At 58.0% G+C, this 15,213-nt stretch overlaps 1 protein-coding gene across 5 annotated transcripts in view; it reads left to right on the plus strand.

The window, feature by feature from the left end:
* COL7A1 (collagen type VII alpha 1 chain) overlaps positions 1-15,213 on the plus strand; it is a 31,020-nt gene that overhangs the window by 12,705 nt on the left and 3,102 nt on the right. For all 5 annotated transcript variants that reach the window (XM_086698288.1, XM_086698287.1, XM_086698285.1 and 2 more), the window contains 64 exons: positions 67-102; positions 230-262; positions 629-661; positions 840-893; positions 971-1,030; positions 1,123-1,158; positions 1,265-1,345; positions 1,448-1,483; positions 1,681-1,725; positions 1,879-1,950; positions 2,168-2,212; positions 2,460-2,486; positions 2,686-2,715; positions 2,834-2,914; positions 2,991-3,026; positions 3,103-3,138; positions 3,227-3,307; positions 3,563-3,598; positions 4,250-4,312; positions 4,549-4,593; positions 5,583-5,618; positions 5,692-5,727; positions 5,840-5,935; positions 6,057-6,092; positions 6,189-6,224; positions 6,333-6,380; positions 6,704-6,739; positions 6,872-6,994; positions 7,076-7,276; positions 7,371-7,406; positions 7,488-7,541; positions 7,724-7,792; positions 7,869-7,913; positions 8,030-8,092; positions 8,241-8,285; positions 8,601-8,636; positions 8,764-8,799; positions 8,941-8,985; positions 9,206-9,238; positions 9,318-9,380; positions 9,471-9,506; positions 9,587-9,667; positions 9,807-9,875; positions 9,996-10,031; positions 10,106-10,147; positions 10,301-10,345; positions 10,435-10,479; positions 11,090-11,125; positions 11,208-11,267; positions 11,402-11,509; positions 11,686-11,757; positions 11,899-11,934; positions 12,060-12,119; positions 12,217-12,261; positions 12,485-12,520; positions 12,631-12,666; positions 12,746-12,802; positions 12,952-13,023; positions 13,503-13,574; positions 13,788-13,823; positions 14,140-14,220; positions 14,467-14,520; positions 14,598-14,651; positions 14,724-14,786. In XM_086698288.1, the coding sequence (XP_086554414.1) occupies positions 67-102; positions 230-262; positions 629-661; positions 840-893; positions 971-1,030; positions 1,123-1,158; positions 1,265-1,345; positions 1,448-1,483; positions 1,681-1,725; positions 1,879-1,950; positions 2,168-2,212; positions 2,460-2,486; positions 2,686-2,715; positions 2,834-2,914; positions 2,991-3,026; positions 3,103-3,138; positions 3,227-3,307; positions 3,563-3,598; positions 4,250-4,312; positions 4,549-4,593; positions 5,583-5,618; positions 5,692-5,727; positions 5,840-5,935; positions 6,057-6,092; positions 6,189-6,224; positions 6,333-6,380; positions 6,704-6,739; positions 6,872-6,994; positions 7,076-7,276; positions 7,371-7,406; positions 7,488-7,541; positions 7,724-7,792; positions 7,869-7,913; positions 8,030-8,092; positions 8,241-8,285; positions 8,601-8,636; positions 8,764-8,799; positions 8,941-8,985; positions 9,206-9,238; positions 9,318-9,380; positions 9,471-9,506; positions 9,587-9,667; positions 9,807-9,875; positions 9,996-10,031; positions 10,106-10,147; positions 10,301-10,345; positions 10,435-10,479; positions 11,090-11,125; positions 11,208-11,267; positions 11,402-11,509; positions 11,686-11,757; positions 11,899-11,934; positions 12,060-12,119; positions 12,217-12,261; positions 12,485-12,520; positions 12,631-12,666; positions 12,746-12,802; positions 12,952-13,023; positions 13,503-13,574; positions 13,788-13,823; positions 14,140-14,220; positions 14,467-14,520; positions 14,598-14,651; positions 14,724-14,786 (3,471 nt within the window). The remainder of the gene's footprint in view (positions 1-66; positions 103-229; positions 263-628; positions 662-839; positions 894-970; positions 1,031-1,122; positions 1,159-1,264; positions 1,346-1,447; positions 1,484-1,680; positions 1,726-1,878; positions 1,951-2,167; positions 2,213-2,459; positions 2,487-2,685; positions 2,716-2,833; positions 2,915-2,990; positions 3,027-3,102; positions 3,139-3,226; positions 3,308-3,562; positions 3,599-4,249; positions 4,313-4,548; positions 4,594-5,582; positions 5,619-5,691; positions 5,728-5,839; positions 5,936-6,056; positions 6,093-6,188; positions 6,225-6,332; positions 6,381-6,703; positions 6,740-6,871; positions 6,995-7,075; positions 7,277-7,370; positions 7,407-7,487; positions 7,542-7,723; positions 7,793-7,868; positions 7,914-8,029; positions 8,093-8,240; positions 8,286-8,600; positions 8,637-8,763; positions 8,800-8,940; positions 8,986-9,205; positions 9,239-9,317; positions 9,381-9,470; positions 9,507-9,586; positions 9,668-9,806; positions 9,876-9,995; positions 10,032-10,105; positions 10,148-10,300; positions 10,346-10,434; positions 10,480-11,089; positions 11,126-11,207; positions 11,268-11,401; positions 11,510-11,685; positions 11,758-11,898; positions 11,935-12,059; positions 12,120-12,216; positions 12,262-12,484; positions 12,521-12,630; positions 12,667-12,745; positions 12,803-12,951; positions 13,024-13,502; positions 13,575-13,787; positions 13,824-14,139; positions 14,221-14,466; positions 14,521-14,597; positions 14,652-14,723; positions 14,787-15,213) is intronic.

The following is a 15,213-nucleotide window of genomic DNA, read 5'->3' on the forward strand; positions in this document are numbered from 1 at the left end:
GTAGGATGGGGAGAGGGGTTTTCAAGTGTTCCTCCTGCTCTGGCTTCACACCTTTTCCACATGCAGGGGCCGCCAGGACCCACCGGCCGCAGAGGAGAGAAGGTGAGTCATTGCCTGGGCGTCAGTCCCTCCCACCCCCTGCACTTGGGATTGTGACAGGTGGGACACCAGGACCTGGAGTTCCTAGATGGGTCTCTGACTCATCCCTGCCCCCATCCTTTTTCCACAGGGGGAGCCTGGTCGCCCTGGGGACCCTGCAGTGGTGAGCAAAGGGAGGATGGGGCTCTGAGCACAGCGTGGCTCCTTGAGCACTGGCCTGCCTGTAGACCAGTATTCTAGGCTGAAACCCCATAACCTTGGGACCATGGGAAGGCTAAGAGTTCTGTGACTCTCCTGATGCCACAATGCATCTCCCGACTCTTGGCTGTAACCTGTGACCCTGTGACCATCATACAGGTCATGAACTCTGTGTAACCCATGCCCTGCTCCCAGCGGTGACTCTGTGACCTCTGGACAGAGACTGAGCTCTATCTATGACTTCTAGTTCCATATTACCTCATCCCCAGTCAATCACGTAGTACTGTGATCCCCAGGCAGGGCCAAGTGTGTCTGTCCTGTTTGTTTTCAGGGACCTGATGGTGCTGGGGCCAAAGGAGAGAAGGTAATTCTGGCGAGAGTGAAATGGAGGCTGATCCAGGGTTGAGGTCAAGGTCATGGGGTCTGCCTTTAGGCTTTCCTGGAGGCCCCTGGAAGTCATAGGGTTGTGGCATGATTGCTGGATTGTGGGGTCATGGAACCTGGGGCTGATGCTGATGGTTGATGGTCTTTGTTACTTCCAGGGAGATGTGGGGCCCACGGGGCCTAGAGGAGCTACAGGAGTCAAAGGGGAGCGGGTGAGTGAAGGGACAGTGTCTAAGGGGGTAGGGCAGGTGAGGGTTGTGCTCCCTGACTTCTGATCCTTTTGCCACAGGGCCCACCTGGCTTGGTTCTTCAAGGAGACCCTGGCCCCAAAGGAGACCCTGGAGACCGGGTGAATAAATGTGGGGCTGGGGAGTGTGGCAGGAGATGAGGTAGTACCCGGGAGCCCCAACTAAGTCCTGTACTCCCCCCTACACCCTGCAGGGTCCCATTGGCCTGACAGGCAGAGCAGGACCCCCGGTGAGTACCTATGGCCTTGGGTAACCTCAAGGTTTCTGGGGTTACCACCCCTCAGGGACTGGCTGCTATGTGCATCCTGCATCACCCCACTTTGGCTCCTCCACAGGGTGACTCAGGACCTCCTGGAGAGAAGGGAGACCCTGGGCGGCCTGGCCCCCCAGGACTCGTCGGCCCCCGAGGACGAGATGTAAGAAAGCTGGAGTTGGGGGAGTCTTGGGGGGTAGGAGAGTGGAATGTTGCTGTCATCGCGGGGGATCTTGGGACCAGGACTGATTCTCATGTCTCTCAGGGTGAAGTTGGAGAGAAAGGTGATGAAGGTCCCCCGGTAAGACTCCTTCCCACTCTGATTTCTGACCCGGTACCCTTGCATTGTGATCCCACTGGACTGGGGGCTCCCCCAGGTCATCAAATCCATTCCCTTGCCTACTGTCTATCTGGTGCCCAGACCTTTCTCTGCCCCTGCTCCTTGAGTCAGTTTGAGCCCAAGCCACCTGCTCAGTGTGGCTTTCTCTCCATCATCAGGGTGACCCAGGTTTGCCTGGAAAAGCTGGCGAACGTGGCCTTCGGGTGAGGCTGGCAGGGAGAAGTAAGGGGGTGCATATTGTGATGGGAAATTCAGGCATGATTTTGGGGGTGATGGGGAACCTGAACAGTATGGGGGGTCATGGGAAAACTGCAGAATGCCACGAGGGCCTGTCTCAGACCAGCTGCTCTTCTCAGGGGGCACCTGGAGCTCGGGGACCTGTGGGTGAGAAAGGAGACCAAGGAGATCCTGGAGAGGATGGACGAAACGTGAGTCCTAACCCTGACCCCTAACCCCAACTTCAGCCATCCAGTTCCCAGCCCCCGCTCCTGCCATCCCAACCCTGCAATGATAAACGCTCACAATCCCCTGTCACCCCTTCGTCACAACCCCCAAAGGCCACCAGGATCCCCATGAGTCTTTAGTTTGCTTCCAAAGCTTCCTGAAATTGCTGCCTATCTTGAGTGACCCCCTGACTTTCTACAGGGCAGCCCTGGACCATCTGGACCCAAGGGTGACCGTGGGGAGCCGGTGAGTAATGCCAGTGTTCTGGGCTTGGAGGGATGGGAGTTTCCAGTGCTTGGTCTGGTCAGTGTGTACATAAGGGGCCTGGAGGTCAAGGTGGGGAGTATTGATGGCTGTCTCCAGGCCTGACCTGCCTTCTGGGTGTTGGCATTGGGGTGCTTCAGGGAATCGGGGAGCAGAGTTGAGTCTGGGATGAACAGCCATGCCCTGTGATCTTGGGGCTCCTATTGATCATAATCATTTCCTTTCCCAGGGTCTCCCGGGACCCCCTGCACGGCTGGTAAGGGCTTAGCTGGGTGTGGTCCTCTATCCTGTCCCTCACCTGCCCCTGTTGGCGCCACATGGTATCCCTTCATCCCTTCCACTGCCCCCTGTTCCCCTCATGGCCTCCTGATAGCTCCATTGATCCCATAGACCCTCACTGGCCCCAATTCTCCTTGTTGAACCATTCACTGACTATCCCCCCTCCCCCCCCACAGGTAGACATGGGAGTTGGAGCTGGAGAGAAGGTATCAGGGTCTGTGGGTGGAGTGAAGCTCTGAGCACAGGGAAGCCCCCTGGTGCCTCCATGATGGGCATGCCTGCAGCCCTAGGGCCGTTCCTTCAACCAGCTTGTCTCTGCCACAGGGAGAGCCGGGGGACCGTGGACAGGAGGGTCCTCGAGGACCCAAGGGTGACCCAGGCCCCCCTGGAGCTGCTGGGGAGAGGGTGAGTGTGGTTGGTCCCATGAGGAGGTGTGGGTCTGGGAAAGCCTGGTCTGATTTCTTCCTTCCCCTATCCTCAGGGCATCAGTGGACTCCGGGGGCCCCCAGGCCCTCAGGTGAGTGATACTCTTTGCCCCAGCAACCTCAGTCCTCCTCTTACCCTCACCTCTTATCTGACCTTGTTCCCTCCAGGGGGACCCAGGTGTCCGAGGCCCAACAGGAGAAAAGGTGAGAGGGCATGGAGGTTTTTAGCCGCGAGCCAGGCTCTTAGGTCCATCTTATCCTTTGAGGCCTCTTACTTCTCTATTTTCCTCAGGGTGACCGGGGTTCACCTGGCCTGGATGGCCGCAGCGGGCTGGATGGTAAACCAGGAGCCCCTGGCCCCCCTGGGCTGCATGTGAGTCATGATGGTCATGGTCTGGTCATACCTTTCCCTTTCCTCTTCATATGACCCCAGCCTCACCTGGGTCTTCTTGGTCTTGATGAACTCGGGAGCTAGGTGGGGTATCTGTGTCTTCTCCTAGAACCTTCCTGGGTGGGGGATGTTAGTGCCTTGCAGGCCTGAGTTCACAGGAACTAGTGGTGTTGTTGGTGGGTGGTGCTCCTGACCCCGTGATCACTGCAGACTCCCTGACTTTGAGTCTCTCCTCAGGGTGCTGCAGGCAAAGCTGGAGACCCAGGGAGAGACGTAAGTGAGGGGAGATCTGGTTTTGTTTTGTTTTGTTTTAACATTTATTCATTTTTGAGAGTGAGAGAGACAGAGCATGAGAAGGGGAGGGGTAGAGAGAGAGGGAGACACAGAATCAGAAGCAGGCTTCAGGCTCCGAGCTGTCAGCACAGGGCCCGATGCCAGGCTTGAACTCACGGACTGTGAGATCATGACCTGAGTTGAAGTCGGACGCTCAACCGACTGAGCCACCCAGGCACCCCAGTGAGGGGAGATCTTAGGCCGGAGGGTGGCTCAGGTCCAGCATAAATTGCCCGGGGTCATCATTTCACAGTACCACTGGGAATAGGAGCAGTTGGTCCAGCCCTGTCCTTGGGAGGGGTCTCAGTCCCTGGCAGGCAGGTTTTAGCAGGGTCCAGCTTTCTGACCTTCTTGGCCTCGCCTTGGGGGCCTTATTAGGTCCCCCAAGTCCTGTAGGTTATTCCCTTGGGAGTTTTAGTAGGGGTGGGGGCCCTAACCAATGGAGTCTCTGCCTCAGGGGATTTCAGTGAAACCGCCAAATTTTGGGGGTCTCTACACTCAAGGAGGATCTTAATGGGGTCCTCCCCAGTCCATGGGTGTGCTCCAGGGGCTCTCAGTGGCTCTTTCAACCCTAGCAAAGACTTTTTCCAGGGGCTTCCAGGCCTCCGAGGAGAACACGGACCCCCTGGCCCGTCTGGCCCCCCTGGAGCCCAGGTGAGACTGAGTTTTCATGGTACCCATTTTTTTAAAGTTTATTTACATATGTATGTATATACGTATGTACGTATGTATGTATATAATCTCTACACCCAATGTGGGGCTCGAACTCATGATCCTGAGATCAAGAGCCTCACGCTCTACAAACTGAGCCAGCCAGGCCCCCCTCATGGTACCCTTTTGCCCTGTTACTGCCCTCACCCGATCCCTGACTTAATGTTCTGTTCCCACAGGGAAAGCCAGGAGAGGATGGCAAGCCTGGCCTGAATGGGAAAAATGTGAGTTTCTAGAGCAGACACAGGGACACCTACTGAGAAATGTCAGCACGTGTACCCAGACCAGATATGTAGCTGCACATGGGACACACAGGCAGACACTTGCTGAGGTGTGTCAACACCCATGTACCTAGCCCAGACCTACATACAGATACATACTGAAATTCACGTCACGTGCACATCAGGCAGCCTCGCAGTGAGTTATGTGGGCATGCTGATTTGTGCCCAGATGGACTGACACCTGCTAGAATAACCCACAGCCACGGGATCAGGTGAAGAGCCACAGACACAGATTGAGAGGGGCAGACATACTCGCATGAAGCCACATTGACGGATACTTGGAGACGTGTTGACACAGACACTTCCACCCAGACCAGATATGTGCTAAGACGTGGGACCAGGGCCACATGTGGACCTGTGCTGAAACATAATGAAACACACATCCAAGGCTCTGGCATGTGACACGTGCATTCATATCCACAGTCACTCATCTACATATGGCCACACATGTTGACTTGTACACAGATATTGAGACATAGAGACAATTCTCAAGGCACCAGAGACATGTAGACACATGTCCGCCCTGTGTATACATGTAAATGCCCGTATGTAGATATGAGTCACAATGTGCAGACCGACAGACACCTACTAAGTGCCACCTATGAGGACATAAGGCCCATGCATGGATACACATGCTAACACACACACACACACACACACACACACACACACACACACACGCATAGATGTGGTATTACATCTAGAAAGCCAGAGATAGAGAACATGTGCAGTTACATGTAGAAGTGAGCAGAACCACACAGGCATGCCCTCAGATGTATAAAGGCTCATTCAGATGGTCATAGGCCATGCTCCAAGACACAGAGGCTTGGAGTCATAGACACAGACATACAATCATCTGAGACCAGCCAAGCCAGTGTCTTGCAGCCAGACACCAGTGAATTTTGGGGCTGATGTGAATCTTGTGCCCACAGGGGGAACCTGGGGACCCTGGAGAAGATGGAAGGAAGGTAAGACCCCTCGCTTGGAGTCTGTTCTGCCCTCAGAATAGGGCCCTATCTAAAGTACCCTTGTCCTCCACAGGGAGAGAAGGGAGATTCGGGCACCCCTGGGAGAGAAGTGAGTGCTGGAGCCTTCTGCAACCTGACCCATGACCCTGTGATATCTGTGATATATGGTTCCACTCTTTTCTGGGGCCTCAGGGTCCTGATCCTGGCTGCATCCCCCACAGGGTCACGAAGGTCCCAAGGGTGAGCGTGGAGCTCCTGGTAGCCCTGGACTCCAGGGTCCCCCAGGCCTCCCTGGGCAGGTGGGCCCTTCTGGCCAGGTGAGCATCCAGGAGGGTCGTTCTAGGACTTGGGAGCGTCAGGGGCCATTGTGTTCCCACTGGATACCATCCTGGGATACCATGATCCTATGTGACCTCTTTGTGTTCTATCATATCTCAGGGTTTTCCTGGGGTTCCGGGAAACACAGGCCCCAAGGTGAGTGTGCATGTGGTGGGTAGGGGGTACGGTGAGGGGCTAGTAGGGTTGAGGCATTTCCCCCCACCTCTCTTTGTGATCACTCTTTGTTCTCAGGGTGACCGTGGGGAGAGTGGACCCAAAGGGGAACAGGTGAGGTCCCCACCTTTCTCACATGCCCAGGTAGCCATAGCTCGCACATGGTGCATGCACACTTCCCCCAGAAACTGGGTCCAGCAACTTGTCTCTTGGTGTCTCCAGGGCCTTCCGGGAGAACGTGGCCTGAGAGGAGAACCTGGGAGCGTGGGGGTGAGTGAAGCTTAGGACCTGGTCCTCGACTCTTATTTGCATGCCTAAAGGAGCCACCTCTATCCTCTTCCCCTTGCCCTGTGGCCCCATGGGTTCTGTCCTGTGTGTTCAGTCTCCTGTCCTATTGGGATTCCCGTAGTCTACACTGGGGGGACCAGGCAATGGGGGCATGCCAGGGAGGGGCTTCCAGGGCCTTGAGCCACCTCAACCAGCGCTAAAGTGTCCTGTGGGCAAGAGGCCTGGAGAAGAGAGTATGGAAGCTGTTTCTGGGAGCAGCGTGGGGCTTCTCTGAGGGTAGCCCCTCACCCAGCTTGTGTCCCCAGAATGTGGAGCGGTTGCTGGAAACGATTGGCATCAAGGTAGGTTGTTTGGGGGCTGGGAGTGGGGGTGGATGGAGGCCCCAGGGGGCAAGGAGTGCCCACATGGCCTGGCGAGGGCCTGGGTGGCTGCAGGAACGGTCCCTGTTTCCCCAACCCCTTGTTATCACTCAGACATCTGCCCTGCGAGAGATCGTGGAGACCTGGGATGAGAGCTCCGGCAGCTTCCTGCCCTTGCCTGACCGGCGCCGTGGTCCTAAGGGGGACCCAGGCGAGCGGGGCCCCCCAGGCAAGGAGGTGAGTGTCGATCACTCAGTGGGGATGTCCTGTGGACGGTGTCACCCACCTCTAGCAACATTCACTCTTCTGTTCCTCCAGGGACCCATTGGCTTTTCTGGAGAACGTGGGCTGAAGGGAGATCGTGGAGACCCTGGCCCTCAGGGGCCACCAGGCCTGGCCCTTGGGGAAAGGGGCCCCCCTGGACCTCCCGGCCTTGCTGGGGAGCCTGGAAAGCCTGGTATTCCTGGGCTCCCAGGCCGGGCTGGGGACGCAGGGGAGGCAGGAAGGCCAGGAGAGAGGGTGAGCTGGGCTAGCCAGGAAGGCTGGGGATGTGGGGCCAGGAGGGGCTGGGTTCCCCGTGGACATGGCCCCCACCCTGCTATTTGCACCTTAGGGAGAACGAGGAGAGAAAGGAGAACGTGGGGAACAGGTGAGCTGAGAGAGGCTACAGGGGGCGGGACTTCCTGGGTGTTGTGCTGGGGAAGCCACACCGTTTCCTTCTTCTCCACAGGGCAGAGATGGCCCTCCTGGCCTCCCTGGACCTCCCGGCCCTCCTGGCCCCAAGGTGATCAGCCAGCCCTGCCCTGGGCCTGTGACTGTTGTTACCAGGAGGGCACCATTAACTTAGGCCCCAGAAACTCCATATGGTGTCTCTAACCCATAATCCTGTGGGATCCTTTAATCTGGGGTGACCCCTCCATGCCTCTGTGATAGACATATTTCTCTCCTATGACCTGGTATTTGTAGGTGGCTGTGGATGAGCTAGGTCCTGGACTTTCTGGAGTGCAAGGACCCCCTGGACTCAAAGGCACTAAGGTCAGTGTGTGCGATCAACAGGGGGGCCACTCCCTGCCATGGCACCAGGGTCCAGCTTGACATGTCATCCCTACAGGGGGATCCAGGCAGTGATGGCGACCGAGGCCCCAAGGGAGACAGGGTGAGGCCTGCTAACCCACCATGCTTCCCTCTCCTTTAGGGGGGCACGTGAGCAGTGGTGTGTCTATGGGCACATAGCAGTGACTGGGGGCTTAGGACATGCCGTTCTGCTTGCAGGGTGTGCCAGGCATCAAGGGAGACCGGGGAGAGCCTGGACAGAGGGGTCTTGATGGCGGCCCGGTGAGTCTGTGCCACAGGTCACCCATGTGCCTGCACAGGGCTCTTACAGTGTTGTCTGGACTGGAGTCTGCACTGCCTGGGACTGTCTGGGGCGGCTGGGATGTGGGAACAAAGAGGATCCATGTGGTCTTAAACCTGTTCTCTTCAGGGTCTACCAGGAGAGCGTGGTGTGGCTGGGCCTGAAGGGAAGCCGGTAAGTGGTGGCAGGAACATCCTGGCCCAGGCTCCTGGGAACAGCTGCCCTCTGCTGGGAGCTGGCTGCTCTGTGCACATGTCACCAGTGACAAGGATGTTGTGCCTGCGTGCCAGGGTGTGAGTGCAGGTGTGTGTGTGTGTGTGTGTGGTGTGGTGTGTAGGCCAGGATGTGTTATCCCTGAGGGTATGGGGTGATCTATGCCTGAGGGGTGGCAGCCTGCATGTGGGCTCCCTAGACAGAGGCCTCTGCAGGTTGGAAATAGGCCCACATGAGGTCCGGATTGAGGCTCAGCAGCCCCCCTTCTCTATCCAGGGTTTGCAAGGTCCAAGGGGGACCCCTGGCCCAGTGGTGAGTATCAGAATCCTCACCCCTCCTGCCCCCATCCTGCCCCATGCCACAAGGGTCAGTACTGCCTTAGTTTCTCTGGTGGGGTGGGACTGGCTCCGCCTCACCAGACTCCTTCTCTCTCCAACAGGGTGGCCACGGAGACCCTGGACCTCCTGGTGCCCCGGTGAGTAACAGGAGAGCACTGCCTGGTGGGGGTGGGATGGGCACTAATCCCCACTGGTGAGCCAGGCCTTGTTTGTGTTAATCCCCGAGCCCCGGCAGATGACTCTGACTCCCGTCCCCTGCTCTTGATACTTTTTTCTAGGGCCTTGCTGGCTCCACAGGACCCCAGGGTCCTTCTGGCCTGAAGGTGAGTATAGGTGTGTGCAGGCGTGTGGCTAAAAGGCAGAGGAGGCTCCTCTGAGCCATGTCCACACCAGGATAGCCCCTGCCACCCCCCTGGGTTGTCATCACCCTGCGATGGGGCTAAGCACCAAGGTGCCCCATCCATGTGGGCTTTTCTTATGGGCAGAGGGCTGAGGAGCCTCTTGTCTTTTTGTGGGGTCACAAGGTCTCTGGGTTTTTGGCAGGGGGAGCCTGGAGAGACAGGACCACCAGGACGGGTGAGTGGCCCAGCTCAGGGGTTAGAGTCACAGGGAGCCACGTGGGATTGGAGCTGCCCTGAACTGTTTCTTCCCCCAGGGCCTGCCCGGACCCACCGGGGCTGTGGGACTTCCTGGCCCTCCTGGCCCTTCAGGCCTCGTGGTAAGTGAGGTCCCTGCAGGGACACCGTGTCCTGCCCCCTGGGTCCCACGTTCCCCCATGTTCCCCTCACATCTGACTTGTCTCCTTCAGGGTCCTCAAGGGGCACCGGGTCTGCCTGGACAAGTGGTGAGTCCTGGGGGTCAAGACTGAACTCCAGGGGGTCAGGAGTCAGTGGGCAGGCCCATGACAGAGCTCCTCCCTTTCAGGGGGAGACAGGGAAGCCGGGAGCCCCAGGTCGTGATGGTGCCAGTGGCAAAGATGGAGACAGAGGAGCTCCTGGTGTGCCGGTGTGTATTCTGGGAGAGCTTTCTCCAAGCCTGTGATGGGGCCGTGTGCCCGGTCCTGGGCCTAGAGAGTAGGGAGAGCAGCGGCAGCAGGCCCAGGGTGGTGGGGAGGTACTGAGTCCTTCCCATTGCCCTGTCACAGGGGTCGCCAGGTCTGCCCGGCCCTGTTGGACCTAAAGGAGAGCCTGGACCCATGGGGGCTCCTGGACAGGTGATCCTGACCCTGACCCCGACCCTCTGTACCAGCTCCTCTGCCTCACCATCCAGGCCGGCGGGGTGGGGCTGGGGAGAAGGTGGGGGTACTAAGTAACTCACTGGGCATTCCCCACAGGCTGTGGTCGGGCCCCCTGGAGCAAAGGGAGAGAAGGTGAGTGTGCAGAAGGCCTGGGGGGAGGGACTGAGGGGGGCCAGGGCATCCCACTGACCCTTCTCCCTCATCAGGGAGCCCCCGGAGGCCTTGCTGGAGACCTGGTGGGAGAGCCGGTGAGTGTGGAGCCTCCGACAGCATAGTTCACCCATCTTCATGACTCTGGGCTTTCATAATACGTGTTACATTGGACCCTGCACCTCCTTCCTTGGGTGTCATCTTTCTGTGCCCCTAATGCCCATGTTGCTTCCTGTCCCCTGTCTCTACAGGGAGCCAAAGGTGATCGAGGACTGCCAGGGCCTCGGGGCGAGAAGGTGAGGCAGACCCAGCCCAAGGGCCTAAGCACTGTGTAGAGGGGGGCCAGGCTGGGTGGCTAGATCCCCTTACTACCCTTTCTGTGCAGGGTGAAGCTGGCCGTGCAGGGGAGCCTGGAGACCCTGGGGAAGATGTGAGTCTGGGGTCTGGGCAAGTCAGCTGGGAGTGAGGAGTGCAGGTGTGGACATGAGGGACCATTCCCAGGCCTGTGCACCCTCCAGCATTCAGGATCCTGCTCCAGGGAGTACACAGGGATCCAGCCTCTTGGCTTCCTCACTCCTGGGTGGGAGCGGGGGTGTGTCTTTGCTTCCTGTGCCTATCCTAGGTCTTCTGCTCCTCACTGTGTCTGAGCACACATGTGTGTGTCCCTGTCTGATGCTCTAGGTCTCCTGTTAATGTACCCCTTTCCCCTGCCACCTCTGCGTTCCATGTATCTGAATGCATGCTTGTGGGCCTGTCTTAGCTCCCCAGGATGGGGTGACATTTGTGTGCTCCTGGGAGCTCCTGTGTGTCTGTGCTCACACCGGAGGTCCCTATGCCTGTGCTTCTGTGTGGGCTCCCCGTGTCTGTAGCCACGCCTAAACTCCCACATATGTGTGGTCACCTCTCGGCTCCTGTGAGCCAATCCTTGCTTACGTGTCTGAGTTCCACATGTGAGCTACCCTGGGAATATTCTTGGGCCGTGTCTAAGCTCTGGGTTCATGTTCCTCCCGTCTCAAGTACTGTTTACTTTGCTTTTTTAGGGTCAAAAAGGGGCTCCTGGACTCAAGGGTAATAAGGTATGTGTACCCTAAAGCATCCCTGCTGGGGGTCATATTCCTGGGACTCAGAGAGCTGATCTGACCCCTCTTTCCCTTGAAGGGTGACCCAGGAATCGGGGTCCAGGGCCCCCTTGGGCCAGCTGGTCCTCCAGGTCTGAAGGTTAGTCGATGCCCCATCACCAGTGGTATGCAGCAGGCAGGGAGGTGCCTGGAAGTGGGAAGAAGGCATTCTGGGCCTGGTTCTGGGAAGGAGTCCTGTTGGGGCCATTCCTCCCTTTGCTATCTCTGTTCCAGGGAGATGCGGGCCCCCCTGGGCCCCCTGGTGCTCCTGGTGTTGTCGGATTCCCCGGTCAGACAGGCCTTCGTGGAGAGATGGGTCAGCCAGGCCCCAGTGGAGAGCGGGTAAGCGTGCTGGGAGCAGCATGCAGGGACTTGGTGACTTCAGGACTTCTGAATTTGGTAGTGGGTGAGGAGAAGGGGGCCCAGGCCCTGCCTCAGGGGCTCCAGTCTTGGAGGGGCCATAGGGGAGGAAGGTCTCCAAGTCATTCTCTGCCTCTTTTGCTTTATTGTTCCCGTAGGGTCTGGCAGGTCTCCCGGGGAGAGAGGGAGCCCCAGGTCCCTTGGGGCCACCTGGACCACCAGGGTCAGCGGTGAGTAGAAGTGCTCTCTGTCCCGGGTATCTCATTCCTGTGTGTTGGAGTCTGTCCAGGTGGGAACTGGGACACACTGTGTGGCTGGGTATGTGTGTGTGCTTTTGAGGGCATGGGACACTCACCTTACTCTGCCCACAGGGAGTGCCCGGGCCCTCTGGACTCAAAGGAGACAAGGTAGATGGGACAATGCTGCTGGCTCTCCTGTATCCATCACTCCCTCCACCCTCCACTGACCTCCCTTGACCCTCTGTCCCCCACTGATTCCCCTCTCATATCCCTGGTGTCCTGTTGATCTCCAGGGAGACCCTGGAGCAGGGCTGCCCGGGGCCCGAGGCGAGCGTGGGGAACCTGGTGTCCGGGTATGTACTTCCTGCTCTGCAGCCATGGCTCCCTTTACCACAGCTCTTGCCTCTCATGTCCAACTTCTGAGTCAATGAACTCAATGTCACCATCCAGGGTGAAGACGGCCGTCCCGGCCAGGAGGGACCCCGAGGACTCACGGTGGGTCCCCTTGGGGAAAGCACCAGTGATGTGACTTCAGTCCCCTGCCTGTGCCCTCTGTGCTGTTGGGACACACTCTGTAGACTTCTGGTTCTTTTTATGTACTCTCTGGTCCTTCATGTCTCCCATTCCCCTTGGACCCCTTGGTCGTCCCCTACCCCCTGAGTGGTCTCCCCGCTAATGCCCCCAAGTTTATTTAGCTCACTGTTGTCTTCTCATACAGGGGCCCCCAGGCAGCCGGGGGGAACGTGGGGAGAAGGTAAGGACATGGGGAAAAGGCCCCAGGGTGGGTGGGGGTGGAGCCAGATCTTGTAATTCAGGACTTGGGACTCCTCAGTTTGGAGAGATTCACACTCTTCCACCCAATAGGGTGACACTGGAACTACAGGGCTAAAGGGTGACAAGGTGAGTGTGGGCATGCGGGAGGGCAGAGGCAGGGGCTAAGTGTGGTCCTGCGTCCTCTGATTGCCCTCTGTCCACTCAGGGTGATGCAGCCATGGCTGTGGGGCCTCCAGGGCCACGGGGTGCCAAAGGGGACATGGTGAGTAGGTCTGGCTCATGTACAGAGTGGGTCTATCTTGGGTGTGGGAGGAGCTCCCGTGGGGGCTGGGCCAGGGAATCTGAGAGCTCAAACCCTCAGATGGTGAGAGACCACCAGCCCCTGACCCTCACTTCTGACCCCTGACCCAGGGCGAACGAGGGCCTCGGGGCATAGATGGTGACAAAGGACCTCGAGGAGACACTGGGAACCCTGGAGAGAAGGTACAGAGAAGAGGGTGGGGTACTCTATATAGGGTCAGGAGAGGGTTACTGTGGGCTGTGGGGGCTCTATTGAGGGTCTGTGAGGAAAAAAGGGGAGGATGGGGGCTTTCTGGGGGTTAGAAGGAGGGGGTTCAGCAGGCTGTGGCAACTCTGTGGAGTGGCTGAGAGGATGGGGGCTCTACAGTGGGCTCGAGGACCTCCATGTGAGGTCGCCAGGGAGCTCTGTGGAATGTAGCTCGAAGAGAGGCCCTCTGGGAACAGACAAGGGGCTTCTTAGGTGTCAGGAGTACTCCAGGTTAGTTCAGGAGCCCCATGGTAGGAAGAAGGGGCAGGGATCTGAGGGCCTGGGATGAGAAATGAGCCACACTGAGGGTGATGGGTGGGAGTGAGCGCTGCCCCACCTGGCAGGTTCCAGTCATACTTCAAGCCTCCAGCCTGGTGTGGTCCTGATTATGTCCCTCTCCTGGTTACACCCACAGGGCACCAAGGGAGAGCCTGGTGACAAGGGCTCAACCGGGTTGCTGGGAGCTCGTGGACTCACAGGACCCAAGGTCAGCCCTGCCCCAGGCACAGACCCCAAACCACCCATCACACACATCTGTCTCACGGGTGTCCTCTGAACGTTGGAGGGTTTCCAGCCTCCCTCACTGCTGGCCACGTGGCCATGTGATTACATGGGATTTGTGTGCAGCCTGGGAGTCACTGAGTGGCACGGGGGACAGTCACACTGAAAGGTGGCCCTCCCCCATCTGTGTTTCCTACAGGGTGAACCTGGTGCTGCAGGGATCCCAGGTGACCCGGTAAGATGCCCCTGCTCCCTCAGAGACCCCCTGCCCCACAGGGCCCCATCTCCCTGTGGTGGCCTTTGACCTTATAGTGATCCAGTGGTCTCATGGTGTCCTCATGCTGCCCAGTGCCCCCACCTTCACAGTAACTGCTATGATGTCTCCACCCGCATGGTGACCTCTGCCCATGGAAAATCCTGCCCTTCCATTGGCTCTGGCCTCCAATAGTGACTCTCACCCCTGTGGTGTTTCCTGTTCCTTTCATCCAGAGTGATTCCCCTGGATCCCTCCTGACCTCCCTTGACTCCATATTGACCCCTCTCTCTACCAGGGATCACCAGGAAAGGATGGAACCCCTGGTATCCGAGGCGACAAAGGAGATATTGGCTTCATGGGTCCCCGGGGCCTCAAGGTGGGAAGGGGCTGGGCTTTTTTCCTGGTCAGGAAGGCCTGATGTTGGAGGGCAAGGTATCTGGGGTCAAAGGTCAGGTATCTGGGGTCAGATGTTGGGGTATATGGGATTGAATGTGGGGCATTAGATTAGGGGTTGGAAGGTCAGAGATTAGAGTGTCTGAGGCCAGTTTGGAGAGTGGTTACATGGTCTGGTCAAGGGGTTAGGTGTCTGGAAGTCACTTTTCCATTTCTTTCCCCCCCCCAGGGTGAACGAGGGATAAAGGGGGCCTGTGGCCTTGACGGAGAGAAGGGAGATAAGGTACAGAGGTGATGGGAACATGGGCGTCTGTGGGGCCTGGGGCCTGTCTGACCCTTCTACCTGATTGATCCCTGCAGGGAGAAGCTGGTCCCCCTGGCCGCCCTGGGCTGGCAGGACGCAAGGGAGATGTGGTGAGTGTGGGGCACCCAGAATGGGGAGAGGATGGGTGGGCCAAGGCCCAGCTCATGTTTTCTCTTCTCCAGGGGGAGCCGGGTATGCCGGGCCAGTCGGGGACCCCTGGAAAGGAGGGCCTGATTGGTCCCAAGGTATGGGCCCTCTCGACAGTGGACAAAAGGGGGTCAAAATGGGGCAGGGAAGGTCATGGTAGGGTCATGGGGGTTTCATGTCAAGAGGGTTGTAGAAAGTTGGGACACTGAGGGGCAGAGTAGGGTTGGTTTTGAGGTTTCAGGGCGAGTTGGGGTCACAGTGGGGACTTTGGATTAAGGGATGAGAAGAGGAGCAGTGGGGAGAGGTGCGTCAGGGCTAAGAGGTCAGTAGGGGAGGCTGGTGTGTGTATATAAAGGAAATAGGTGGAAGCAGGGCAAGGGGTATTACAGTCAGGTCAGGGTCGTGAGGATCACAGCAGATTGAAGGTCCTGGGATGGTAGGGTCACAGGTGCTTGGGTCATGGAAGATTGTGGCCATTGGACCAAGGGGCTCATGGCAGTTGAACTGAGGACATCAAAACAGATG

This window comes from Puma concolor, chromosome A2 (genome assembly GCF_028749965.1).
Source record: "Puma concolor isolate L17-30 chromosome A2, mPumCon1.1.hap2, whole genome shotgun sequence".
NCBI classification, from domain to species: Eukaryota; Metazoa; Chordata; class Mammalia; order Carnivora; family Felidae; genus Puma; species Puma concolor.